Source organism: Cucurbita pepo, chromosome LG05, assembly GCF_002806865.2.
Source record: "Cucurbita pepo subsp. pepo cultivar mu-cu-16 chromosome LG05, ASM280686v2, whole genome shotgun sequence".
NCBI lineage: Eukaryota > Viridiplantae > Streptophyta > Magnoliopsida > Cucurbitales > Cucurbitaceae > Cucurbita > Cucurbita pepo.
This window is the reverse complement of record NC_036642.1, coordinates 9,928,662-9,955,612: the sequence shown is the minus strand read 5'-3', so window position 1 is coordinate 9,955,612 and position 26,951 is coordinate 9,928,662. Positions and strand designations below refer to the sequence as shown.

Genomic DNA, 26,951 nt, shown 5'->3' with positions numbered 1-26,951 from the left:
ATTTTAATAAATTAAAAACAAACATGGAGAGGCTAACATCATATTCATAAGCATTTTTATTGCATAGTTTTATTTTTGTTCATGAAACATTTTTATTATATAGTTTGGTACTAAATATTAATTTCATACACCAAATTGGTTGATGGGTCAAAAGTTGACCGTTTCAAAATGGTGGCAGGGCACCATTACAACTTGCAAGGAATGTCTATTCAAATCCTTGAAGATAAGATTTGATTTTTCAAAAATTTATTTATTTTAAATTAATTAAATAATATAAAAGTCTTAAAAATAAAAATAAAAATTAGATATAATCTACTATTTTTTTTTTCATATTTTTTAATTTTAGGACGGACGGTAAAAACATTTTTAAATATTTAAAAAATTAAAGGGTATCTGTAATGTCCCACATTGGTTGGGAGGAGAACAAATTACCATACATTTATAAGGGGGCAGAAATCTTTCCCAGAGCTTTTAAAGCCTCGAGGAGAAGCCGAAAAGGGAAAACTCAAGGAGGACAATATAAACGACGACTTTTAAAGCTTGAGTGGTGAGAACAATATTGTTGAGATAAAATACAAGAATTTTTATTAATTTAGTTTTAAAAAAATAAATTAAGGAAATTCAAAATTAATTTTTTAAGAAAAAGAGAGAGGGAGAGAGAAAGAGAAGGAATGGGTCTAAATCTAAATTGTAACTGAAATTAAAAGTTTTGAATTACGTTTGGATTTGATTGGTAAACAGAAAGGAATGACGTTTTTAGCAAATACAAAAGAAAAGAAAAGCAAAACATTGGAAGGATACGGTTTTTGAATTATCTCTCCGCCCCCTCTTTCATTTCTTCTCTTCTCCGGCAGCCTCTCTCTCTCTCTCTCTCTCTCTCTTCCATTCGAGACTGTCGGGATCTCTGTATTTATTTAATTCAGATCCCTTATTTATTGATTGATTGATTTATTTATTTCGTTGGCAATATTGAGAAATGGGTGCGTACAGAGCCGATGATGATTACGATTATCTGTTCAAGGTGGTGTTGATCGGCGACTCTGGCGTTGGAAAATCCAATCTCTTGTCCCGTTTCACTAGAAATGAATTCAGCCTTGAAACCAAATCAACGATCGGCGTTGAGTTTGCCACCCGTAGTATTCGTGTTGATGATAAGATCGTCAAGGCTCAGATTTGGGACACCGCCGGCCAAGAAAGGTTCGTTTTCTTCCCCCTCTCCCTTCCTTTAATTTTTATTTTAATTTCCTTAATCTCTCTCCCTAATCCTAATTCAATTTCTAATCAAAAAGTCATGTCCTAATAACTCGACCTTTCATACATCCTAATTTCTTGACGATTAGAAAGCCATGTTCTATATATTCACGATTAGAAAGTCATGTTGTAATGATCTGACTTCCTTATGCTCATAATTTCTAATCATAAAGTCATACTATAACTATCTTTATAACTAGTTATAGACTTTCTTCGACTTTTCGTAAGCTCGTCATTTCTAATTAGAAAGCTATATTGTAACGATCCAACTTCTAGTAAGCTCCTAATTTTTAATTAGAAAGTCATATTGTAATGACCCAACTTCTCGTAGGCTCCTAATTTCTAATTAGAAAGCCATATTGTAATGACCCAACTTCTCTAGAAAGCCATACTGTAATGACCAAACTTCCCAACTTCTCATAGGCTCCTAAATTCTAATTAGAAAGCCATATTGTAAGGACCAACTTTTTGTATCACTCCCAATTTCTAATTAGAAAGCCATATTGATGGTAATGACCTTAGACACTCTCAATTTCTAATAGAGAGTCATACGGTAATTATTCGACTTTTCGTACACGCTCTTAATTTCTAATAAGTCATGTTATAACAATCTGACATTCTCTATATTCATAATTTTCAATCAGAAAAGCATATTATAGCGCGACACGACTTTCAATATGCTCCTAATTTTAAATCAAAAAGTCATATGGTAACTAACTTTTTTTTTTTTTCAAGGTTTTTAATTAAAGGGTTACTCGAATTTTACTAAAATAAAAAAAAAAAAAAAAAAAAAAAAAAAATTGTTCTTGTTTTTTTTACATGTGTGGAAGATATGGAAGAATGAATGTCTGATATTAAGATTTGGGTATTATTTGGAAACAGGTACAGAGCGATCACAAGCGCATACTACCGAGGAGCGGTGGGGGCATTGATAGTATACGACGTGACACGACACGTAACATTCGAGAACGTGGAGAGATGGCTAAAGGAGCTAAGAGGGCACACAGATCACAACATAGTGATAATGCTGGTGGGGAACAAGGCAGACTTGCGGCACCTGCGGGCAGTGTCGACCGAGGACGCACAGGCATTCGCCGAGAGAGAGAGAACATACTTCATGGAAACCTCAGCCTTAGAGTCCTTCAACGTCGAGAATTCCTTCACCGAAGTCCTCACACAAACCTACCGCGTCGTCAGCCGGAAAATCCTCGACATCGGCGATGACCCCACCGTCCTCCCCAAGGGACAGACCATCGACATTGGCTCCAAGGATGATGTCTCCGCCGTCAAGAAGGCCGGCTGCTGTTCTTCATAGCAACCCTCCCCCTCCCCCACCACACCACTTCGGCAGTCCCAATCTGGGNTTTTTTGGTGAGAGAGTCCAAATCTACTGCTAACAGATATTGTTCTTATTATGTATGATCTGATCTTGTGTTCTTCTGATTTTTTTTTTTTATTTTTTTTTTCTTTTTCCTTGGCGTCGCATGTTCATGCATAATTTCTAGTGGCCCTTTTACTTAGGTAGGTTGTACCTATGAATTTGATCCATGCTTAGAAGAAGAATTATTGGGAGGAAAAGTTATGGAAAATGTACCTATATTTTATGCCTTTTCATCTTCATCCTTTGTATTTCCTTAAATTTATTCAATGGATAAGCTCCTGCATATAATTTTTTTTATCTTACGTAATATTGCAACATATTTTTTTTTAATTGTTTGGCAAAAATTGTTTTTGAGTCATATTTTGATAACATTTAATAACCTCCACATTTTTAAAACATGTTATGATGACTTGACGTCATTCTTACCTTCCTCCAACTTATCACCTCAACGGTTGGCAACTAACCAAGAGGATTACGCTCGTTGTGGGACTTAACCCAACACCTTACGACATGAGCTAATGACGACCATGCACCACCTGTGTTCGTGTTCCCAAAGGCACCCCTCTCTTTCAAGAGGATTCGTGGCATGTCAAGCCCTGTAAGGTTCTCATCGAATTAAACACATGCTCCACCACTTGTGCGGGCCCACATCGAATTAAACACATGCTCCACCATTTGTGCGGGTCCACCCACTATGGAAAGAATCTAGCCCGGTGCCTTGTCCTACTCTAACCAACCAACTGGTGTGAAGCCTTTGTACTATGGAAAGAATCTAGCCCGGTGCCTTGTCCTACTCTAACCATTTGTAACCGCCCAAACCTAATCTAGCCATTTTTATAATTTTAAAAAGAATAAAGGTATTATTTTTAAAAGAATTTATGAATGTTTGTTATAATTTAGTGGTATTTATTGTACAAAATTGATCACATATAGATGGCTTTTAAATCTATGATCACCTACTCAACTACCAATTTAATGAGACCGCGCGTGGGCCACACTCTCTATGCAAGAAAGTCAATGGTATTGGTCCACACTCTTTGAATAATTAATCACGTTAAATCATCTCTACTTTTATTCATAACAATGATGCAATTTTTAATTCTATATTCTCTCTTCATCTCTCCAATAAATCAAGTTTCTTTAACAAACTTAATTCTAATTAATTAGATTGTTTAATTTTCTACCGTAGGTGAGTGATTGAACGGGTCAAAAAATTGGACTAGGACATATTCTTACGGAGAATCTTCACCCCATGGAACTCCATCCCGTAGATTAAATAGATATCTTTATATAAAACTATACTTTTGTTCATACCATAACATTCTCGTCTAATCGTAGGTTAGAGATATAAAGATGGTGAAAAATTATGCAATCAAGAATGTTTTGCAATGGCTAAGCTCGGCCATGAAAATAATGTATATGAACTGAACATAACAATTTATATATACTATTGATGAGAAGATAAGATAATTAATATATTTTAATTGATAATTATCTTTGAATATCCTATAAATGAAATTCTTATCTGTTACACAAGTATAACTAAATTTCTTCGTTTTCAATTCTCTCTTCATTTCTCGCGGCTTTTCTCTGCAATGGATCGTGTTTCTTGGAGAACTCAGGTGCTTTCGAATCACCTTGTTCATCACCAAACTACTTCAGATCTTAGCCCCAATCCATGTCTCGAGTTCTCCCCTCCGGAGATTTCCGAATGCTTCTCCTTCGATATCAAACAGATGCGGAACCTCTTGGATGTTCATAACCTTCCGGACCGGGACTGGATGTTTGGGGTGATGATGCAGAGCAAGCTGTTCAATCCCGTGCAATCCGGTGGCCGAGTCTTCGTTTCCCCTGATTATAATCAATCCATGGAGCAGCAGAGGGAGATGACGATGAAGCGGATTCAGTACCTTTTGGATAATGGCGTTTTCAAGGGTTGGCTTACAGATAATGGAATTGAAGCCGCGTGGAGAAAGTTTGCGCTGTTTGAGGCAATTGGAATTTATGATCACTCTCTAGCGATTAAGATTGGTGTTCATGTCTTCCTATGGTACGTTTCGATGTTCATCGTTTTACAGTCAATTACCTTTTAAGATGTTTTGATACTCATTTTATGCTCTTCAAATGATTATTCCAATTCGGGCCCATATATGTCTGACTAACTTGTTTCTTCTTCCTCTTTTTTCTTTTTTCATTTGTGTTCCAACTCTGTGCTTAATCAATATTAAATGTAAGAATTGTATGTGGATTAGTTATGATAGATTCAATATTGGAATTCATACTTTGACTGTGAAATCCCACGAGAGGGGAACGAAACATTTCTCATAAGGGTGAAAAATTTTCCTCAACATACACATTTTAAAACCGTAAGGCCAATTACGATACGTAACGGGCTAAAGCGGATAATATCTACTAGCTGTGGACTTAGGCTGTTACAATGGTATCAAAGCCAGACACCAGGCTATGTGCCAATGAAGACGTTGGGCACCCAAGGGGATAGATTGTGTGATCTCACATCGGTTGGAGAGGGGAATGAAGCATTCCTTATAAGAGTGTGGAAGCCTCTCCCTTTATAAAACCGTGAGACTGATGGCGATACGTAACCGGCCAAAATGGATAATATCTGCTAGCGATGGACTTAGGCTGCTACCTTGTGGATATGGAACCTAGCACCAGCCATAGCAAGAGAGTGTTAATAGTAAATGGAAAAGAGTTTGAATGCTGGATGTTATATCACTACTTAACCCAAAACAACTAATTTTTCTCGTATTTCAGGGGTGGAGCTATCCAATTCTTTGGCACAAAGCGTCATCATGATGCATGGTTAAAGATCACAGAAAATTATGCAATCAAGGGTTGCTTTGCAATGACTGAGCTCGGTCATGGAAGTAATGTATGTGAAGATCGTTCCTTATTTTGCGTTAACTTGCTTGTCTTTTCTTATTGTTTTCTAATTCTCCCAAATATGTAAATAATTTTAGGTTCGAGGAATTGAAACAGTAACAAAATATGATTCAAGCACCGGAGAATTTGTTATCAATACTCCCTGTGAGTCAGCTCAGAAGTACTGGATTGGCGGGGCAGCCAAGGTAAAAGCATGTTATTTTGTGTACCAATGAAATTCGTTTCAGCTTTTCCCTCACTGACTTGTTCTTCAATTAATCTTTAGCATGCAACACATACTATAGTCTTTTCACAGCTTCACATAAATGGGAAAAATGAAGGCGTCCATGCTTTTATAGCTCAGATCAGGGATGCAGATGGTAATATCTGTCCACAAATACGTATAGCTGATTGTGGCCATAAGCTTGGCTTGAACGGTGTTGATAATGGTCGGATCTGGTAAGTATCTTGGATATACTATAGATTTATTCAATTACTGGGAGAATCACATTCTATTCTACAATTATCAGTTTTGAAAATACATGTCAGGTTTGATAATGTGCGAATTCCAAGAGAGAATTTGTTGAATTCTGTAGCTGATGTATCAGTAGAAGGGAAATATCTAAGTGCCACAAATGACCCGGACAAGGTTAATTTTCCAGATAATTCAGTGTTTACTTGTGTGTGTGCGTGTAAGCATCTGTCTGTATGTTTGAGAGTATGAATTTAGTAAGAAAGCTTTCTTAAGTTTGATACCATTAGTTAAACTGGTACTGCATGGATGATTCTTTTAATACATGTTTTCAGAGGTTTGCAGCGTTTATGGCACCTTTGACATCTGGTCGTGTAACCATTTCCGTTGCTGCAATTTATTCCGCAAAGGTTTGTTGCTTATCGATAACGTTTACGGTTTTATCAATTTTGTTGGATTTGGAACTGTATAGTACTCTTTCAGATTTTATATCTGTTCATAAAAAAACACATCAATTTGTTGTCAGGTTGGTTTAGCAATTGCTATAAGATACTCATTAACAAGGAGAGCCTTTTCACTTACTCCTAATGGACCTGAAATCCAATTGCTGGACTACCCTAATCATCAAAAGAGATTGCTGCCTCTCCTTGCTAAGACGTGAGTCTTCAAAGCTTAAGTTCTCTTGTATCCATAATCTTATTTTTCGTGAAACCCCGTCTTTCTTTCGCTACGAAGATTAACATCATTGAGATACATTATATCAGCATTAATGATTGACAGCGTTTTAAGTTCTTGTTGACTATAAGGGAGGGTAAATTCACTTCATTTCATCTTTTCTACATGTGATTTGAATAATCATTTTTGGGATCGGACTGCACGCACATGCGTGTCGAGCTGCTTCTAGAAATTGAAGCCTTGGACTGAAACATCCATGTCTTAGTTGTAATTGCTAGTTTTAGAATACTGAATATGATTCTGTTGTATGCTTGTGGACTCTGGTAAATTGCTTAGAAAATCTGCACAATTTAGTACATCATTGTACAGGTCTGATACCTTTGGTAGTAACTCTTTTGCAATTAGCTTAGCATCTTAGTTGCTTTATTGTCTAGGACGTGAACATGAAAATTATTCATTCAATAAGTGCGAACTCGCATAATTAAACGCAAGCAGTTATCAGATTATGAACATTAGAACAATAATTATCTTAGTGGTGTAATTGCTCTGCTTCTAGGCTATGAATAATACTAATTGTGCAGATATGCCATGAGTTTTGCTGCAAATGAATTGAAAAGGATCTACATGAAGAGAACACCAGAGTCCATCAAAACTCTCCATGTTGTCTCAAGTGCATTTAAGGCTACCTTTACCTGGCATAATATGAGGACACTTCAGGTCAGGATTTGCATTTACTGTTGGCTTCGCATATCCAAATGATCGAAGAAGATATTAACGTTACATTTGATAATTTGTGTTCAAGGAATGTCGTGAAGCATGTGGAGGCCAAGGCATAAAGTCCGAAAATCGAGTTGGTCCTTTGAAAAGTGAATTTGATGTCCAGTCTACTTTTGAAGGCGATAATAATGTCCTAATGCAGCAGGTATGTAGTTTACATCATTTTATCTATCTTCTTAGACCTGCGGGATTTAGAAGGTTGGATAACTTCATTACAGGTGAGCAAGGCATTGCTGTCCGAGTACATTGCAGCTAAGAAGAGAAACAAACCATTTAAAGGTATGGGATTAGAACACATGAATGAGGCCTGCCCTGTCATTCCTTCTAAGCTTACTGGTCCTATCCTTAGAAGCTCTAAATTCCAGGTAACAATAGCATTACCTTTTCCCTAATTGGTGAACCGAGTTTCATTCGTTATTTTCTTACCATCTTCCTGCACCAGACGGACGCCTTTTGCTTAAGAGAACGAGATATATTAAACCGTTTAGCTGCTGAAGTATCTCATCATGAAGCACAAGGTGATAGCAAAGAATATGCCTTCATTCAGGTGAGGTTCCTCGCTTCTTATTCACTGGCTTACAATGACTCCATAAATCGTTTACTGTTCGACCCTCTAATCGTCATAATCCTTCTGGTGTTGTAGAGCTTTCTGCTTGCAGAAGACTTGGGCAGAGCTTTCTCTGAAAAAGCCATATTGAAGTCTTTTATGGAAGTTGAAGATAGTGTACCATCGGGTCCAGTGAAGGTAACTTTTACTGCATACTTCTTCTCCATTGATATATGCTGCCTAACATGAACGTCCATATATATGGTTTCTGCTACAGAATGTTTCAGGTGTTCTGAGATCCATGTATGCGTTGATCTGCTTGGAGGAAGATGGTTCCTTCCTCCGCTATGGTTATTTATCACCAGAAAATGCAGGGGCAGTGAGGCAGGAAGTGAAGAAACTATGCAGCGAAATACGACCGCATGCTCTAGCGCTGGTCAGCTCGTTCGGCATACCCGACGCTTTCCTGGCCCCTATAGCGTACAACTGGGTGGACTCCAATTCCTGGCCTTCGGTGCAGTAAAAGGAAGGTGCGTCCATGGTTGAGAGTTTCCTTGATATCATCATACAAACATTTGGTAGGGAGAATTTATTGGGGTTGGTCAGTATTCTTAGAAATTATAAAGTATATTTGAACTTATGCAATAAGGAAAAACTTATATGTATACCCAATTTAGATAGAGATTTCAAAGCACAAAACATGGTAATAATGGGTTAAATCACAAGTTTAGTCCCTAATCAACTATTTAATAGGCTTGCATGCTTAAATTTTAAAAGAAGTACTGTCCACATCTTCTGTTAAAAGATCCATTTTTCGGGAATAAAGTCTCTTATTTTTCATTTCCGCCTTAGATCGAGTTCTGGAGAGGAATTCTAGTTCATCATTTTTGTTCACTAAAGAAGAATGACATTTTGGTTTCGATTCTTCTTGGGTCCCCTAAAATTGGAAACGTCAGAGAATCATGGTTCCCACTTCTTTTGTACCAGCCACACTTTCTGTCTCGTTCTAGCTTCTCGTAGTCAACTTGTAGTATTATGTCTAATAAATTCTTAATTTTTTAATTTTATTTTATTAGATCTTTGATAATTTTATTGACAATTTAAAATTTTGAACGCCCTATCTCAAATGTTAAAACCAATATAACATCAAATTGAATTTCCCAAAATTGGTGCAAGGAGAGGGAAGTGCAAATAATGCAAACAGCTAAAACATGAAACGAATGCCACTATACAATTTTAGAAACTTAAAAGATTACCGTTTCAAACTATTATTATTAGACACAAACACAACTTATACATATCTTCTAAACTGAATATAAATGGAATAAACTCCATCCAGAATCTCCCCTTCCATGAAAAAAAAGGGGTCGAAATGCCATGTATTCACGAGACAAACTACGGGACGAGGTATATATCGACATAAAGCAGCAACGGGACGAGTATGTCCCATCGTAAGAATTATTTGACTGATTGTCCAAGCTCCACAGGGCCCTTTGCAGTAAGCCTGCCCATCTTCTTCTGCAGATCAGCCAGAGGATCAGCTGGTAGTTTTCCCTTTGGGCTCTTTTTTGCTCCAGCTTGCTTGAGTTCTAGCCTATATAATGCAAATGAATCATAATTGCTTATATCATATTCGTACAAATGCCATTCGAGTGAGCTTGATGGCTGTGGATCCATGTAGTAGGACTTTTTCTGACCACCGAACTCCTCCATCACCTTCTTCCTTGATTCATGCCAACCACGGCCGCTATAATCTGGTAACGACCTTTGCTTTCGAGTACCACTCTCAAAGGCCCGTCTAGGTTTGTCGAAATAGAGCCATTCCCTGATTGTCTCACCCTCGAGAAATGAAATATCAAAAAGCTCTGCAACAATGAAAAGAATCACTATGATGGAACACGCACCAATTGATCCAAGTCACTCAAAAATAAAGAGATTAAACCCATCGCTAACAGATATTGTCCGCTTTGGCCCGTTACGTATCGCTGGCAGCCTCACGATTTTAAAACGCGTCAGTTAGGGAGAGGTTTCCACACCCTTATAAAGAATGTTTCGTTACCCTCTCCAACCAATGTGAGATCTCACAATCTACCCTCTTTTGATCTCACAATCATGGAAATTGAGATTATATCATGGAAATGGGCAATAACAAACACAAAATTAAACCAAGCAAACAGAAAAGGTTCAAGCAACATAAAGGCTTACCAGGAGCATTCCATGGAGATTTTCTTGTTGCAGCACCATCACATATAGGTATTCCCACCTCTTTGGCCTGCGTCTTTGCAAGAAGAGCAGCAAATAGTGGACCATCTGTTAAGCCAGTGCCCCCAGGGCGCAATATTGGAGCCATTCCTGGAAGGCCTTCATTTATTGCAAGCATAGAATGACAGCTACTGCAATAGTCCTGGCACCATTTAGATCCTTGAGCAGGTCTGAAACAATCCCAGAGTGCACACATTGGCCCCATAAAAGCAGATGGCGGGGGCGAGATGTATGGCGGAATGCTAGGCTTTGTGTCCTGACTAAAGTCTCCCGCATCATACGCCCCAATAAGCGCCCCATAGTCGAACTCTTGGTGCGAATCCAATAAACGACAATCCATAGTAGACATATCATCCATACCGACCACTAAGTTCTGCACAAAGTTCTGATCTAATTTGAAATCTTCACTATTGACTTTGCACTCTTCAAATCCAAGAACACTCTGCTGCTGGCAGCAGCATTAGTTCAGCTAGTTAGAATCTATTATATTAAACAACATACAAGGGATGGTAGAAAACCAAATGCTCAAAGTCTTACCTGCTGAAAATCGGACGGATTGCAAGCAAGAACGCAATGTTGATCAGGCTCGACCTTTGGTTCAGCCAATGTGCTAGTTGCATCATCTTCCTCATCAAAATGCTCGAGAAGACGAGCTAATTCTTGCGAGAACGATCCAAGACTGCCCTCCTAATTAAACATGAAGAACCATTAAGATTACAAAAGAAAAACACCCTTTGCAAAAGAAATTAAAGAAGCTTACAACAAATGAAGAGGCAGGGGATGGTTCATTAAGCTCGGCATTCCACTCCCTGAGCATCTGATGCACTTGCTCCTCCAAGACAGCAACATCGGTAGTACGACTCTCCTTCCTTGCAGATTGAAGATTAGTGAATATCCCTTGAAGATCATTCACACGGTTCTTTGCTTTTTCCTTCAAAAGCTGATGAGAAGTAGACTGGCAATTACTCTTCAAACCCCTCGGCATTGATCCCTCTCTTTTCCACCAACTGAATCGAAATAAATCACAAGATGAAACTCATAAACAGAGTCCTTCAAGATTCTCAAACAGAATGAACCCAGAAAAAGAAAATCATTTGGATCATCGAAACGAATACATATAGTTTCCAGGTCGCCGATGCATATTCTTCTACTCACGATCACTCACAGCTCAGATAATATGAGATTGAATTAAAAAACAAACGAAATTTCCCGAGTAAATCTATCAAAGATTGCTGAAGAATTTCAAGTTTCAAAATCCAAGTAAGAGGACGAACATTTCAGCCCTAATTTAAGTACAAAAACCCTAAACAAAAACAGAATCATTACCCGCCAAATTGAAGAAATTTTGGCTCGAAAATCTGGGCAAGCTTCAAGGAAGAAGATGATAGATAGATAGATTACCTCTTCGTTCAGAGCTTTAAGGTCGGATCGATTCTCTACAAATTCGATGTTGACGAAATTGAAGACTCGAATTTACTCCAATTTCGGCAGCATCCTTTACCCTTTTTTTGCTTCTTTTTCTTTCTTTTTTTCCTGTGAAGAACTTTCCAAAGCATTTCGTTAATTCTTTTTCCCCTTTTTGAGGAATGAGCATAATGAGGGTAATAATCTTTGGGAATTGTTCGTCCCTTCTACACGCCATTTTCCAATAAAGTTCATAACTTTAAATTATGAAAAATTCATTAATTTTTAGATTTCTTTATTAAATTTTCTTTTCAACATATTTTAATTCAAATTTTTGATACCCATTCTCTTTGCCAATTAGATTTGATTAAATTANGTGGCGAAGGAAACCCATAATTAGAATGTGGGTATCCAGACTCGAGAAAGCAGGAAAAGCCATTCCAGGAAGATCGATAACAGAAGACCGGATAAGATTGAAGTATGAGCGCAAGCTTTTAGACTGCTGCGACCAGAAAGATCTTACTGACTAGATGGTTACACAAAAAACAAATCAAGAAAGAATAAAATCCAAACAGGGAAACCCGGGTGCAGTGTCTTTTGCCCCAAAACAACTAATATTGATTAAACGAACGCAGACTCGTTCTCTAATACTCTTTTCACCTTGATAACCTTACTAGACTTTCGACTTTTCTACAAAATCAACAAAAACAAAAAAAACAAAAAAAAAAAACCGATATACCATACAAAAAATAATACCCATAAACTCAATTTGTTATAAATGATTAAACTTACATGAATTCACGGACAAATAACGTTGTAAACGAAGTTCATCAACTAAATTTTTTTCTCGTTCTATACAACAAAAAAATTAAAAATGTAAAGTGACCCGCAATCTCAAAATCTTTAATTATTTTCAATAATTATCATTATTAACAAATTGCATATCTTTCGTATCCGTTGTATAATATATAAATATATTAAATAGAATAAAGACATATAAATGAGTTAAAAAAATAATTAAAAAAAAATGTAAAGTCCTTTCAAGACTGCATAAGAACCGTACAGATTTAATAAACAAAACCAAGATGCTGATAAGAGCATGAAGACTTTGGAGTAAAATAATTTATGAAAGCGTTGACTTTTAGCATCCAACGACGTCGTATTTGGAGCCATGTTTGTCGCACTTATCACATGATTCAATCAAGTTGATGATTCGATCTCTGTCCGGTACCGTACTTCTTGCATGCAAATTCTCCATATGATTCATTGATTGCCTTTGACCAAATCTACATTTTTTATCTCTATAAGAACACTTAGAACATTAACAAAAACGCAAAAATGGGAGAAATCAGCAGTGGTTCGCTTGAAACTACACCAACTTGGGCGGTTGCGGTCTTTACATTCGTATTCTTCTTCTTAGCTTTCATCATCGAGACTTCACTTCACCACCTTACAAAGGTAAATGAAGCTTTCCCAGTTCGATACAACGAATTTCGAACCATTTTTATGATTGTTTCTTCAGTTTCTTAGGAGGAGGAAATTCAAATCCTTCAAAAGGGCTTTGGGAAAGATCAAAATGGAAATGATGAAGATGGGTTTCATCTCGTTGCTTTTGGCATTCACGGAGGCATCCATTCCAAATATTTGTGTCACCAAAAGGGTGTCCAAATCCTTTCTTCCATGTAGAGATATTGCTATGGAGGCGTCCATGGAGTCGGTTGTTTTCGCTTCTACTCGAACTCCCGTGCTCAACTCAGACCAAACTGATCATTGTGAATCGAAGGTAAATGATTCAACTTGTTAAGGATATTTAGTACTGAACATATTTGACTTTTATTACAGGTAAATATCGAGATATTTGTCTTTCATTATGACTTCTCACAATTGAGTGATGTTGGATGTTTGTATCACATGAAAAGCTATTAAAACAATACCCATTTGTGAATGAATTTGATTAGGGAATGGTTTCTTTGATGTCGAGGGAAGGGGTTTCTCAGCTGAATATCTTGATCTCCTTGTTGGCTGTGTTTCATGTTCTTTATTGTATGTTCACAATGTGTTTAGGGATCGCCAAGGTATCACTTTCAAACATAACAAGTTATGTTCTTTGTCGAAGTTTTTGGTTTGAATTTTTGGCTTAAAAGATCTATGTGGGCAGATTAGAAAATGGAAAGCGTGGGAGAAGGAGACTCGAGCTCTTGATTATCAAATGGACAATGGTATCGTTTTTACTCTCTTTTCGATTTTGAAGCTATATAAAGTCACGTATGTTGCTTTAGTTTAAACTAGAACGAACCATCTTTGAAATTCTATGTAGTTTAGATTGTTTGTTTAGAATCATTCAAGCTTGACATGATCTGTTAAGAATCATAGACCCTCCGTAATGATACGACATTGTCTACTTTGAGCATAAGCTCTCGTGGGTTTGCTTTTGGTTTCCCCAAAAGGTCTCGTATCAATGTAAATGTATTTCTTACTTATAAACTCATGATCAACCTCTTAATTAGTCGATAATGTGACTCATTTCCCAACAATCTTCCTCTCGAATAAAGTACACCATAGAGTCTCCCTTGAGCCTTATGGATCCCTCGAACAGTCTCCCCTCAATCCATGCGCAACTCATTCTCTAGAGCCCTCGAACAAAGTACACCCTTTGTTCAAGACTTGAGTCACTTTTGACTACACTTTCGAGGCTTTGATATCATGTTAAGAACCACAAACCCTCCACAATGGTATAATATTGTCCTCTTTGATCAATCCCGTTTGGGATGATTCTTTATAATTTTGGAGTTCTTAGATCAAATTCCCATGAGTTTCAATCATTTGGGATGAAACCATCTTTATCCGAAGAATTTAGCATTTGTGATCTACTACGACCATTCTTAGATCCAATTGTATTAATTTATAGACTCTTTCATATAAAATAACAAAGAAAACAAGTCAAATAAAGATGAGAACAAAGTGTTGGGAGTGATATGAATGAAATCCAAATCTGCAGATCCAAGGAGATTCCGGCTCACAAGTCAAACATCTATTGGGAGAAGACATCTAAATTTCTACGCCACTCATCCACTCTTGGTTTGGCCTGTAATATCACTTCACCTCTCTCAAATTTGATCANTTTTTTTTTTTTTTTTTTTTTTTTTTTTTTTTATTGAACTTTCATTGAATTTTGGTTTATAACTTAAAAGGTTTGCTTTATAAGACAATTCAGTGGCTCAGTTTCAAAATCTGATTACTTCACTCTACGCAATGGCTTCATTACGGTAACCAAACAAGCTTCTGAGTTACAACTTCTTGTTCTTCGTGTTCTTCATGTTCTTCGTGTTCTTCGTGTTCTTGTTTACAGTCCAACATTGCTGGAGGGTCTGAGTTCAACTTCCAGAAGTTTGTTCATAGAGCTTTCGATCATGATTTTGTGCAGGTGATTCAAATCAGGTACAAATTAAGCCACCTTGGTGAATTACTCATTCTTTTCCTAATGGAATTATGACTTTGTTTGGGTATGGCTGCAGGTTCTGGATATGGATTTTCTCCATTCTTTTTATATTTTTCAGCGCACATGGTGAGAAATTCTACTCCATCCCCATCTTTTCTTTATTATTTTGACAACACAATAGAATCCACTTCAACTAACTCCACCCATTCATTTATATCTAAACTCAAGTTCGACCATCTAAGTTGAATGGTGACGTCCCATGTCTAGGATTTAAAATCTCTTACGACAGGACTAGGTTACCTACTTCCAAGGGTAAAACTATCCCCACAAGCTAACATGAGTCGTTTTAGCATTCCTTATCATCACTCAAATGCTTCGTAGATAAATTTCTAAGAGGTCACCAAACTTAGGATTGTTCTAAGCAAAACTGTAACAGCTCAAGCCCACCGCTAGTAGATATTGTCTGTTTTGGCCCGTTACGTATCCCTGTCAGCCTCACAATTTTAAAACGCGTCTGTTAGGAAGAAGTTTCCACACCGAATGTTGTGTTCTCATCTCCAACTGATGTGGGATCTGACAATCCACCCTCCTTGGAGGCCTAGTGTCCTCGTGGGCACACCGCTCAGTGTCTGGCTCTAATATCATTTGTAACAGCCCAAACCCGTTGCTAACAAATATTGTCTGATTTGGCCCGTTACGTATCCCTGTCAGCCTCACGTTCTAAAAACGCATCTGTTAAGGAGAGGTTTCCACACTCTTATAAGAAATGTTTCGTTCTCCTCTCTAATCGAGGTGGGATCTTAGGGAGCCCAGTGTTTCATTGGCACACCGCTCGATGTCGGGCTCTTATACCACTTATAACAACTCAAGCCCACCGCTAGCAAATATTGTCCGCTTTGGTCCGTTACATGTTACTATCAGCCTCACAGTTTTAAAATACGTATGTTTCGTTCTCCACTCCAACCGATGTGAGATCTCACAAAAACATATTTAATTTTGGAGTTTTTATAATTGAGCCACCGAAAATGAAGTGACACCTTGTTAGTATAGATGTTAACTTTCAATTCTTTTAATCCTGTCTCAGTGAGCCTATCCTTAAGACTGCTCTCATTCAAATATGGTCTCATTTCATTCATTTATTCTTCTTTACTCGAGTACTCGAGTGTCACGTATATGAATCTGAGTCTCATATTGAAATCCCATGTCATTATTATGCAGAGTTCTACAACCATTACTGGCTCCCATTCATTCCATTAGTGGTAAGAACTAGACTCATCTCCTCAATTCAAACAAGCAGAGATATAAAGATGCATAGATTAATTGTTTGTGTAAAAAATTGAAAAGATTGTAGTTACTGTGGGAACAAAGCTGCAAGTGATCATAACAACAATGTGTGTAGAAAGCAGCAGAAGAAACCCCATAAGCCAAGGAGAATTTACAGTGAAGCCTCACGATCAACTCTTCTGGTTTAGCAAACCCAACTGGCTTCTTTACCTAATCCAGTTCGTCCTCATTCAGGTAAATAATTTTTACCCTATAAGAACGGCTAGCATATATTGTCTTCTATGGGCTTTTCCTTTCGAACTTCCCTTCAAGGCTTTAAAACGCGTCTGCTAGGGAAAGGTTTCCACACCCTTCAAAGGGCTGTTTCGTTCTCCTCTCCAACCGAGGTGGGACTCTCACATTTGAATTTGATTTCAATGGCAGAACTCATTTCAGCTGGCGTTTTTCACGTGGACATGGGTACGTACAAATCAAACCAAATCAAACCAGACTTTTTATGTCTTTTTTGTTTGTTTTTTTAAGTGAGTTTTAGCTGAATTGGTAGAACAGTTTGAATTTGGGGTAAAATCATGTTTCAACCGAAGGAATGAAGATATTGCTATTAGGCTTGGGATGGGCGTTGGAGTTCAGTTGCTTTGTGGATATGTCACGCTGCCTCTTTACGCTCTCGTTACTCAGGTACCAGTATTACTCGATTTAGTATGCTTAACAAGTGTTTGAACACGAACCCATTTCACGAATTGATGCATCGATACTAAAAATGTACGTAATTTGGTAGATGGGGTCGAGCCTAAAGAGGACAGTATTCACTGATGATGTCGTAGATGGTCTCAAGAATTGGAAGAGAAGGTCGAAACAGAGGCTTTCCAACAAGCCATCCTCTTCGACCCGTTACTCCAAATCAATGTCTTTCCATAGTGAACATCGGAATAGCCTCAGCCATTCGTCCGGCCGAGAGATATCGCTCGTAGCAACGGCTGAAGAACGAAACTCGACCCGAGGACGATCTAATAGTGAGGGTTGCGATGAAGAAGCTATTAGCTGCACGCAAAGGGAAAAGTGTAAAGTGGGAATGAGATCAAACTATGATGGGGAGATCTCTTTTGCAAGCACATGGAAAGAATTGGAGATTAAGATGATTGGAGAAGGAGCTTATGAGACTCTTTAGAGCTTTTTTCGAACTATCTTTTTCAGATATTGAAAGCTCTTGAAGCGTACCGTTTGTATTAAAGCAACAAGGGTCGAGTTCACACGTATCTTAGATAGGAATGTCCATTTAACTCACGAAAACTCGTATCAAATAAGATTAGAAATCTGAGTCGATACCAATTTAAAATATTTTTCATATATTTAACTTGAAATGTTCTTTTTTTTTCTTTAGTTTGAATTAGATTAAACTTTTAAAAAACATAAAATTTGAAAAATGGTTAAAAGAATAGAGTCACATTTTATCCATGCACCTCGGTGAAAATCTGCCACTTGTTTGGTGACATTGGACTTTCTCGCTAAGTCAAATTGCTTTACGAGACTCAGAGGTAGACAATTTTGCTTTTGATTTGGGGAAAAACCGAGTTGCTCCGAAAATCAGAAAATGAGAGAGAAAAGTGAGAGAGAAGGAGTTTTGAACCCGACAATCTTTTCATTTTTATAGGTTAGAACTTTTTTTATCCAACCAATTAAACTAACTAGGCTCTACGGTCCACGACCTAACTCAACCCTACTTTTAATAATATTATGAAAATTAAAAATATTAATGCAACTTAGTTATTGTGCATATGTACCATTTTAATTTAAATTTATTGAAACTCAATTAACTCAAAATTACAAATTCATGTAAAAATTTATTGGAACGCACACGTAAAACCAAATAAGCAATTATGATAGAATTCAAACATTTATTCAACGTGTATTTATTAATTAAATTTAATATAATTTATTATGGTGAGAACTGTGGATTAAAGCCGAATCGGCAAGGAAGGTCGGCATGGGTGACGATTTTAATTAATAATATTCAAATTAATTATCAAATAAAAAATAATCAATATATATTCAGTGGAAAAGGAAGTGACGTCACTGAGACACGTAGATCGTTATCCTTTTGACACGGCGGACAAAAATGGGGTGGGTCAGAGATAGTTTGGTTCGCCGACGAGGACGAGAGGTGATGAATGCAAGTTATTAGCTTTCCACGTGGCGGGCCCCTGCTGAATGATGACACGCCATCAGCTGTTCTTCACGTTTTCTTGTCTTTTTTTTTTCCTTAAGAACATAAAAAGTCAAAAGAAAAAAAAAAAAAGATGGAATGACGTCAGGTGGGGACCACCATCGTCACTCTCCGCGTTACCGTTGATTTCATAGCTCTGCCGAACTGCCGTTGACGTCTGGAGTTGAGTTAGCGTCCATTTAAATCCCCACGAGGCGACCATAGAAAGGGCAGTAATTCAAGAATTTCTGTCTGTCTATGTGGAAATTGGGGGCCATGAACCAAGCAATTCCTTACAGATCAATTGACACAAAACAGAGCCTAGTGAGCGCGGCATTTGGGGGCAGTGGATCATGGCGCGATGTGAGCGCGTCCGTGTCGGAAAGTGCGGCGATAGTGTTTGCTAGAAGAGGGTGTTGCATGAGCCATGTGGTGAAGCGGCTGCTTCTCGGACTTGGAGCGAATCCGGCGGTGTATGAGGTGGAGGAAGACGAGGAATCCGGCGTGGTGGAGGAATTGGAGGCAATCGCGCAATTGGGGAAGGGGAAGGTAGAGTTGCCGGCGGTGTTTATTGGGGGGGCGTTGTTTGGAGGGCTGGAAAGAGTGATGGCTACGCATATTTCTGGGGATTTGGTTCCTATTTTGAAACAGGCCGGCGCTTTGTGGCTTTGAATTATTCCCTTCCCTTCCCTTCCCTTCCCTTCCCTTCCCTTATTCTCTATCAATCTTTCACCATTTTCTTGCTCAATTTTGCTTGCAATTCGGGGAATTCTTTTTCTTTTTTTCCTAATTAGATATCGTAAATGGAATTTTTAGTAACTATTTCATGAAAAACATTATTATATAATTCATCTTATAATTATAGTAAAATATATTTGAATAAAAAGCCTACACTAAAATCAATTTTATTAATTTTATTAATTTTAGAGTATATTGTTTTTATTTTCAGATTCTTAAATAAAATTGCTAATTTCTGTTGTTGGGAAGCCNTTTTACTTTTCATCCATCTAATTTTTTTTTTTTCATCCTTACATAATTTTAAATATCAAATTTTGTTTTTTACTGTTCTAATTTTTGTTGTAATGTTTTACCTTAAGATTCTGGATTATTTTAAGAGTTATTTTATCACTTAAAATAATAGACATTAAAATTGGATTCCTAAAAAATTATTTTAAATTTATTTGAAGATTTTATTAAATTTTTAATATATTTATTGTTGTTGTCCTCCAATTATTATGGTTGGAGGATGAAAGTTTCACATCCGCTAATTTCGTGAGTGATCACGAGTTTATAAACAAAGAATACTCTCCTGAGGCCTTTTGGAAAGCACAAAGTAAAGCCATGAGAGCTTATCGTGGATAGTCGTGTTCTTCTAACAATTATGACACAATTGTTCGGTTATTTTTAGTTCTAGGAAAATATTAAATTATGTTAGGATGTTACCCTTTTTACTTCTGGTTATACATTAATTTGTTTCTAGGGGGAATATAGATTAATTGTATTTGTAAATTTTTAATATATTTTATCTAAGATTGTATCAAATAATTATAAATTATTGATAAATAATTTTTTTAAAATTAAAATTTTCAACCCAACTCAAAAGGAGAGGTTGGGTTATCAATTCAATGAATCAGAATTTTTGAGTTGGTCGAAAAACATCTCGTAACCCAACGGAACAATGATGGTAGACATCCCTTATGAGAATTTGAATTTAAAATGGTCTAAAAATTATTAAATTGAATAAAAAATGAATAAAGGATTTATTTATTTAATGCCGTGGTTTGATTGATAATGTCACGTAATTTATTTATTTATTGATGGAGGGAAGTGTGACCTTATTTATTATTAATTTTTGGGATTTGATTAAAAAAAAATCCTTACACAAATATCTATTCGAAGATATCTTTAAAAGATTTTCTTAAATAGAAAATGATTAGTTGGCAAGATATTTGTAGATTTTCTTTTTGATGAATCCAATTATTGTTATTATTTATTGTAAATAGCAGGTATAAATAGGTTATTTACGTAAATATCCTTTACCAGCTTAATCAGTCAGGAATAAAAGCCCAATTAGCCCAATTTGAAAAGGTGAGCCCAAATAATATCCAAGGAAAACTTGGGCTTTAGTTTAAATAGGCCCAAAGAGAGGCCTTAATAAGCAAGTATTTTTTTAAGAAAATAAAAGAGATAAAATTAATATATAGTTTATAATTTAGAGGGAAATGTAAGGGACAATATTTTCTTTGACCAGGTCAAATGCTTTAACTTTTCTTGCACTAAAAGCCTTTTATAATGTTTTTTTTTTTTTTTTTCCTTCTAGAAATTATAAAGAAAAAAAAAATTCTATTTCTAAAAATAAACCGCAATGGTCATCCAGTCACCATTAGTAGATGTTAAAACATGTCGGTTTATAAAACATGTCGGTGGTTTATAAGTAATATTTCGTTCCTCCCTCCAACTGATATGGAATCTCCACAATCTAGTCCAACATCCTTGCTCGCACACAGCTCAATGTTTGACTCTAATACAAATATTGTCTTCTTGAGTTTTTAAAACACGTCTAAGAGTTTTTCATATCCTTAATATAGTCATTAATTCTGTATATTTAATTATTTTAATTCCATGATTGAATTATTGTGTTTAATTTCATTTGTTTAATGTCTATAGTCTAGTAGCCCTAGGTTATTTATATTATTGGTCGATATTAAATTAATTGCATGATTATGGATAGTTTGGTAGTTGATTAATTCCATTTGGTTTTTTTTTTTCTTTTTCTTTTTCTTTTTTAGTTAGTGGAAATTTGTCGTGTTTTTTTTTTTTTTTTTTTTTTTTTTTTTTTTTTTTTTTTTTTTTTTTTTTTAAGAGAAGTGGGGAAAGGTTGTTTTTATTTTTTATTTTTTTTAATGTATCACTGTCTTTAATTCTGTCTCTTTCTCTCTCTAAGAAACATATTGGTCTCTATGTCGTCTTAAAATGAAAAAGGAAGAGAGAGAGAGAGATTTATTAGGGTTTATAAGTTTGATTCACCTTTTATAAGGAGAGAAAGTGGAGGGCTTTATATAAATTATTGCCTTTTCTTGGACCAAAAAGATAATCTTTATTCTTATTATAATATCAACAAAGTATAGTATTATTTACCAAACAACCCCTCATTCCCTTTTTATTTACCCTTCTCCCTCATCAAACATTTTCATCATTAACCAATCATCACATTCCCTTCCTCTTACCCATTTTCAACGTGTTTTAAATTCAATATATATATCGACCTCGACCTATGTTGAGGGTTGTTGGAGTACTACAACGATTAATTAAGGGAAAAATTACGACTATCTCCATTTCCATTGATATAAGATTTATTTCAAAAAATTAAAAACAAAATTACGAGAGTTTAGATTCAAAGTGGATAACATTATTATCTCATTGTAACGATCTGTTGTTCGATAAGATCTATACGTGCAAAAATATAATTAACAATTTTTTAAAAAAAATATGAAATTTGGTAGGACCAAAGAGATATGAAAAGAACAAATAATTATTTGAGAATATATGAATATCCATGGTGCTAAGTTTTGGGTGTAAAAGGTTTGAAAATAAAAATTAATAATTAAAAATATATAAAAAAGTGGAATGAAATAAAAATAGGATTTCAGAAAGGCATATATTCTCCAACTTTTTATCTGTAGCCTCTTCCCTCACATTAAATTTAAATTTAAATTTTATTATTATAAATTTTAATAAATAAATAANGAAAATAAAAATTAATAATTAAAAATATATAAAAAAGTGGAATGAAATAAAAATAGGATTTCAGAAAGGCATATATTCTCCAACTTTTTATCTGTAGCCTCTTCCCTCACATTAAATTTAAATTTAAATTTTATTATTATAAATTTTAATAAATAAATAAATCCCTTCTCCACCTTATCTTTCTTCCTCCAATATTTCAATGTAATTTAAATATTAAATCCAAAGTCTTATCATGCAGCCATTATTTCCTCTTTTCAAAATTATATATTTTTTATATTTAAATTAATGTTATAAGTAGGAACCACTGGAATAACATTTGTTTGGATTAATTTTTTTTTTTTCGATTTGGTTAAATTGAATTTTTGAAAAATTGAAAATTTAGTCTGTGTCAGTCAATAGAATAACATATTTTATTTTATTTTATTATTTTTTTTTTTTTATCAACCTAACAAATTTGAAAATAGGGTTACAATCCAACTTTACCATGCTTTCGAAAAGATTGAATATTTAATGTGTATAACTGTTTGATGGTCATACTACTACAATACGTATCGTGGAAGGTAAGATTCTTGGTCATACTACTACCATGGAGTTTTAACGCATTTCCTCGTTCACGTTTTCAAAAACATTTATTTCAAACATGACTCGAAACTCAAGCATATATCGATGTTCTGACTTGTTTGCTAGGTTAGAATGAGTGTCGCATAATCATTATCTGACTACAAAATAGAATGAAACGGACCAAAATCATATCTAAATTGGAAAAATATTTGTGGGTGAGAATAGAAGTATCCATTACTAAAATTTGTAAACACATTATATAGTAAAAGACAATCCAAGAAACAAACATACCCTTACAGCCAACATTTTGCTTTTCCCTACAACTTCCATTAAAATACACACACCTTCAAAGACAAGACAGAAATATACATAAGTATATATATATATATATGTATACATATAGAGAGAGAGAGAGAAGACGAATCTTAAGAAAAGGCATGGGGGAAGCTTTAGCTTTGGTTGAAGACAGAATATTCTGTGCTCACCAAAGATCAACAGGAAAACACCAAAACATTTATACTAAACAAACTCAAACCCCAAAAAAACATCATTACTATATGATTAATTAAGGATTTTAATTTTTTTTTTTTTTTTTTTGAAGAACAAGAGTCAGTCAGCCAGATGGGATCAGTTCGCAAACTCCCAAATATTCACTTATTTTAGGGTTTTAAAAATATTAGTTTCCGGTTTTTATGAGTTTGAAAATGTTGCAGGCTGTTTATTGACAACAAGGATGATCGTGACTATAATAAAAGAGACATTTATCTTCATTGGTACGAGAGAAAAATAAAGTCATGAAAAGAAATATGTAAGGTCGTTGTTCCTAATAAGTAGTATTGGAGTCATACCTTTAACTTAACCGTGTAAGAAAAATCATTTAGTATCAAAAACATAAATTGTGAGTTTCGAGGTGTAACGATACAGAGATTCATGTGATGTACAATTATTAAAATGGGGTTGAAAGGACGAAGAATATAGATGTCCATGTGGCAGGGACGGAGAAGCCTCATCCCCCCATCTAATTCATTCCTCATCCCCGTTAAATTTTCTACTTATTTTTTCGGGAATTTATAGGGCAGGATCGAATTTCCCATAGATAATTTTTACTCATTTATTATTCTTTTAAAAAACATAGTTTTTACCCATTCATCTTTTAACATAATCTGTCTCGACCTTATTTATTTATTAGGGAAAAAATGTTTTTCACTCGAAACTCAACTGTTCAACGATCTCTACCGATAAAATGGATAGGAAGAAGATGGATACATTTTTTCCACTTAAAAAATTGCAAAGCACCACCGTCCACCACTTTGATTTTTGAGGACTTTGATTTGAGGCTAATGGAGATCTCTATTTGGTTTGAAATTAAAATAATAATAATAATAAAAAAAAAATTAAAAAGTGAGAATAATATTATTGTATTGTGATATTGGCTTGGCTACTAACCTTATAAATTTACTAAATATTATATATTCTTTGTTTTCAAATAATGTTTTTTTTTTTACTTTAAACTTAAAATTTCATAAAAAGTAATAAATACTTCCAAATTTATAAAAACTAAATTATTATGAAACTAAATTTTTATTTTTATGAAAATTAAGAATTACGAGGTCCCACGTTGGTTGGAGGGGGAATGAAACATCTCTTATAAGAACGTGACAACCTCTTGTTACATGAACCTGATGACGATACGTAACCGAGTCAACATATTATATCATGATTTTGTATATATATATATTATATAGTGGGATGTGACAAATAAGAAAGAAAAATAAGAGACAAGCAAATTATGGGATAATCATTTCATATGTAAAAGGCAGAGATATTAACTTTGTTCCAAACATCATCCTATGTGTCATCTTCCACATTCCCTCTCTCTCTCTCTTGATCTTCCAAACCAAACCCTTTTCTTCTCTCTCACCATTCTTCCCAAAACCATCTCAATCTAGAGACACAAAGACACAAAGACACGATTTTGCTCTCTGGGTTCAACTCAGCTAATGCAACAAAGCTTGAGAATGATGGAGAAAATGGTAAATGATGAATTCACAAACTCTTTCCTCCAAATCCCGCTCGCCGGATCCAACCCTTTTTCGGCCAAGAAGAAGCGCAACCACCCCGGAACCCCCGATCCCGACGCGGAAGTCATAGCGCTGTCGCCCAAGACACTGATGGCCATGAACAGATTCGTGTGTGAAATATGTGGGAAAGGGTTTCAAAGAGACCAAAACTTGCAGCTCCATAGACGAGGACATAACCTTCCATGGAAGCTGAAGCAAAGAAGCAACAAAGAGGTGAGGAAGAGAGTGTATGTGTGCCCTGAAACCAGCTGCGTGCACCACCATCCATCCAGAGCGCTGGGGGATCTCACCGGGATTAAGAAGCACTTTTGTAGAAAGCATGGCGAGAAGAAGTGGAAGTGTGAGAAGTGCTCTAAGAGATATGCTGTTCAGTCTGATTGCAAAGCCCACTCCAAAACTTGTGGCACTAAAGAGTACAAATGTGGCTGTGGTACTCTATTTTCCAGGTATACTTCCTCATAATCTTTCAATTTAGATTTGTAATCACAATTTACAAAAAGGGTTTTTTTTTCTTCTTCCGAACAAAGTACACTCCAGTGTCTCCTATGAGGCCTATGGAGTCCTCGAACAATCTTCCCTTAATTGAGGCTCGACCCCGCTCTCTAGAGTCCTCGAACAAATTTCACAATTTGTTCGACAAAGTACACTATAGAGCCTTCCATGAAGTCTATGGAGCCCTCGAACTCGAACAGTCTTCCCTTGATTGAGGCTCAACCATTTTCTCTAGAGTCATCAAACAAGTTTCACCATTTGTTCGACATTTGAGTCACTTTTGTACTACACCTCTGAGGATTCTACTGACATAGCCAAGTTAAGGGCATGATTCTGATACCATGTTAGGAATCATGAACCTGCACAATGCTATGATCTTGTCCACTTTGAGCATTAGCTCTCATGGGTTTGTTTCAAAAGGCGTCATACTAATGGAGATGTATTTGTTACTTATAAATTCATGATCATTCTCTAAATTAGGTAACGTGAGACTCCTTTCCAGCAATCCTGAACCTTCGTAAACTTTCAATTTAGCTTTATAATGAGAATTTGGAAAAAGGGTTGCTTGAAAAGAAACTATACTCTAAATTCTTCATAAAAAGTTTCAAACTTTAATGAATTTGGTTGCTCAAACAGGAGAGACAGCTTCATTACTCACAGGGCTTTCTGCGATGCATTAGCTGAAGAAACAGCGAGAGTGAACGCCGCCACTACAATAACAGCCGCCATGACCGCCGCCGGCAATTTCAATTGCAATTTCATGGCCGGAATCACAGAACCACCATTCATGCCTTCAATTTTCAGCTGCAATGGCCTCTCCTCAAGAACCAACAACAACAATCTACACCCACTTCCCCAAATTAATTCAGGGCTAATGTACTGTGACCCTTTATTAAATTCTTGCCACGCGCCGCCACCAGCTGATTACAATCTGAATTGGGTATTTGGAACAAAGGGTAATAATTCAGTTCAAAATCCGCCGTTGATGAGTGGCGGTGGCGGTGGCGGTGTTTCTTCACTGTACAGCCACCAATTACAGCAAGTGAATCAAACCCACATGGCTAACATGTCAGCCACTGCTTTGCTGCAGAAAGCTGCTGAAATTGGGGCAAATTCCAGCTCGGATCCACCATTTTTTCAAGAGGGTTTTGTGTTCAAATGCAGCGGCGGTACAGTTCAAAATGGGAGTGAATTTTCAACTTCTGTTACTCAAATCCCAATTATGGCGAATGAGAATGAGATGTACACTGCAAAACGGCGTCGTACTCAGAGTGAATTCATGGGAAGTGGAAGTGGGTTCACAGGAGGAGGGCAGACAAGGGATTTTCTTGGAGTTGGTGCCAACACTATTTGCCACACTTCATCCATTAATGGATGGATTTAGATTTCAAATTTCATGTCTTTTTCTTCTTTTAATATGCATTTTGTTTTTCCTTACCCAAACAAAAGTTGGATAAAAATAAAGTGAACGAGTAACATTGAAGACGATGAC

General features: G+C 36.0%; 6 protein-coding genes across 10 annotated transcripts; 5 read left to right on the top strand and 1 right to left on the bottom strand.

The window, feature by feature from the left end:
• Window positions 1-766: 766 nt before the first annotated feature.
• Window positions 767-2,611, top strand: LOC111795539 (ras-related protein RABA1f-like). Its single transcript, XM_023678025.1, has 2 exons — window positions 767-1,197; window positions 2,134-2,611. The coding sequence occupies exons 1-2, from the start codon at window positions 977-979 to the stop codon at window positions 2,564-2,566; spliced, it is 654 nt and encodes a 217-aa protein (XP_023533793.1). The 5' UTR covers window positions 767-976; the 3' UTR covers window positions 2,567-2,611.
• Window positions 2,612-4,152: 1,541 nt separating this feature from the next.
• LOC111795533 (acyl-coenzyme A oxidase 3, peroxisomal-like) lies at window positions 4,153-8,756 on the top strand. Its single transcript, XM_023678014.1, has 13 exons — window positions 4,153-4,682; window positions 5,408-5,525; window positions 5,614-5,721; window positions 5,802-5,974; window positions 6,065-6,164; window positions 6,323-6,397; window positions 6,514-6,644; window positions 7,244-7,379; window positions 7,465-7,584; window positions 7,658-7,804; window positions 7,882-7,986; window positions 8,083-8,184; window positions 8,264-8,756. Exons 1-13 carry the CDS (start codon window positions 4,228-4,230, stop codon window positions 8,507-8,509), a joined length of 2,016 nt encoding a protein of 671 aa, XP_023533782.1. The 5' UTR covers window positions 4,153-4,227; the 3' UTR covers window positions 8,510-8,756.
• A 435-nt stretch (window positions 8,757-9,191) lies between these two features.
• LOC111796149 (transcription factor VOZ1-like) lies at window positions 9,192-11,856 on the bottom strand. Of its 5 annotated transcripts, none has more exons than XM_023678864.1 (5): window positions 11,650-11,856; window positions 11,009-11,255; window positions 10,786-10,935; window positions 10,192-10,690; window positions 9,192-9,851 (listed from the first exon to the last, which is right to left on the bottom strand). In XM_023678864.1, the coding sequence occupies exons 2-5, from the start codon at window positions 11,231-11,233 to the stop codon at window positions 9,445-9,447; spliced, it is 1,281 nt and encodes a 426-aa protein (XP_023534632.1). In that variant the 5' UTR covers window positions 11,234-11,255; window positions 11,650-11,856; the 3' UTR covers window positions 9,192-9,444. The 5 variants fall into 5 exon arrangements, with proteins under 5 accessions (XP_023534632.1, XP_023534633.1, XP_023534629.1 ...); XM_023678865.1 differs by having other exon boundaries at window positions 10,192-10,621; XM_023678861.1 differs by having other exon boundaries at window positions 10,192-10,696; window positions 11,650-11,855.
• Window positions 11,857-12,990: 1,134 nt separating this feature from the next.
• On the top strand, window positions 12,991-17,543 carry LOC111795158 (MLO-like protein 12). Its single transcript, XM_023677433.1, has 13 exons — window positions 12,991-13,110; window positions 13,175-13,435; window positions 13,611-13,727; window positions 13,811-13,871; window positions 14,651-14,739; window positions 14,844-14,918; window positions 15,002-15,090; window positions 15,168-15,217; window positions 16,310-16,350; window positions 16,436-16,609; window positions 16,799-16,834; window positions 16,925-17,053; window positions 17,154-17,543. The coding sequence occupies exons 1-13, from the start codon at window positions 12,991-12,993 to the stop codon at window positions 17,541-17,543; spliced, it is 1,632 nt and encodes a 543-aa protein (XP_023533201.1).
• A 923-nt stretch (window positions 17,544-18,466) lies between these two features.
• LOC111795642 (glutaredoxin-C9-like) lies at window positions 18,467-19,405 on the top strand. The gene has a single exon (XM_023678182.1). It carries the CDS (start codon window positions 18,837-18,839, stop codon window positions 19,248-19,250), a length of 414 nt encoding a protein of 137 aa, XP_023533950.1. The 5' UTR covers window positions 18,467-18,836; the 3' UTR covers window positions 19,251-19,405.
• A 5,323-nt stretch (window positions 19,406-24,728) lies between these two features.
• On the top strand, window positions 24,729-26,925 carry LOC111795735 (zinc finger protein NUTCRACKER-like). Its single transcript, XM_023678299.1, has 2 exons — window positions 24,729-25,413; window positions 26,096-26,925. Exons 1-2 carry the CDS (start codon window positions 24,887-24,889, stop codon window positions 26,841-26,843), a joined length of 1,275 nt encoding a protein of 424 aa, XP_023534067.1. The 5' UTR covers window positions 24,729-24,886; the 3' UTR covers window positions 26,844-26,925.
• The last annotated feature ends 26 nt before the right edge of the window (window positions 26,926-26,951 follow it).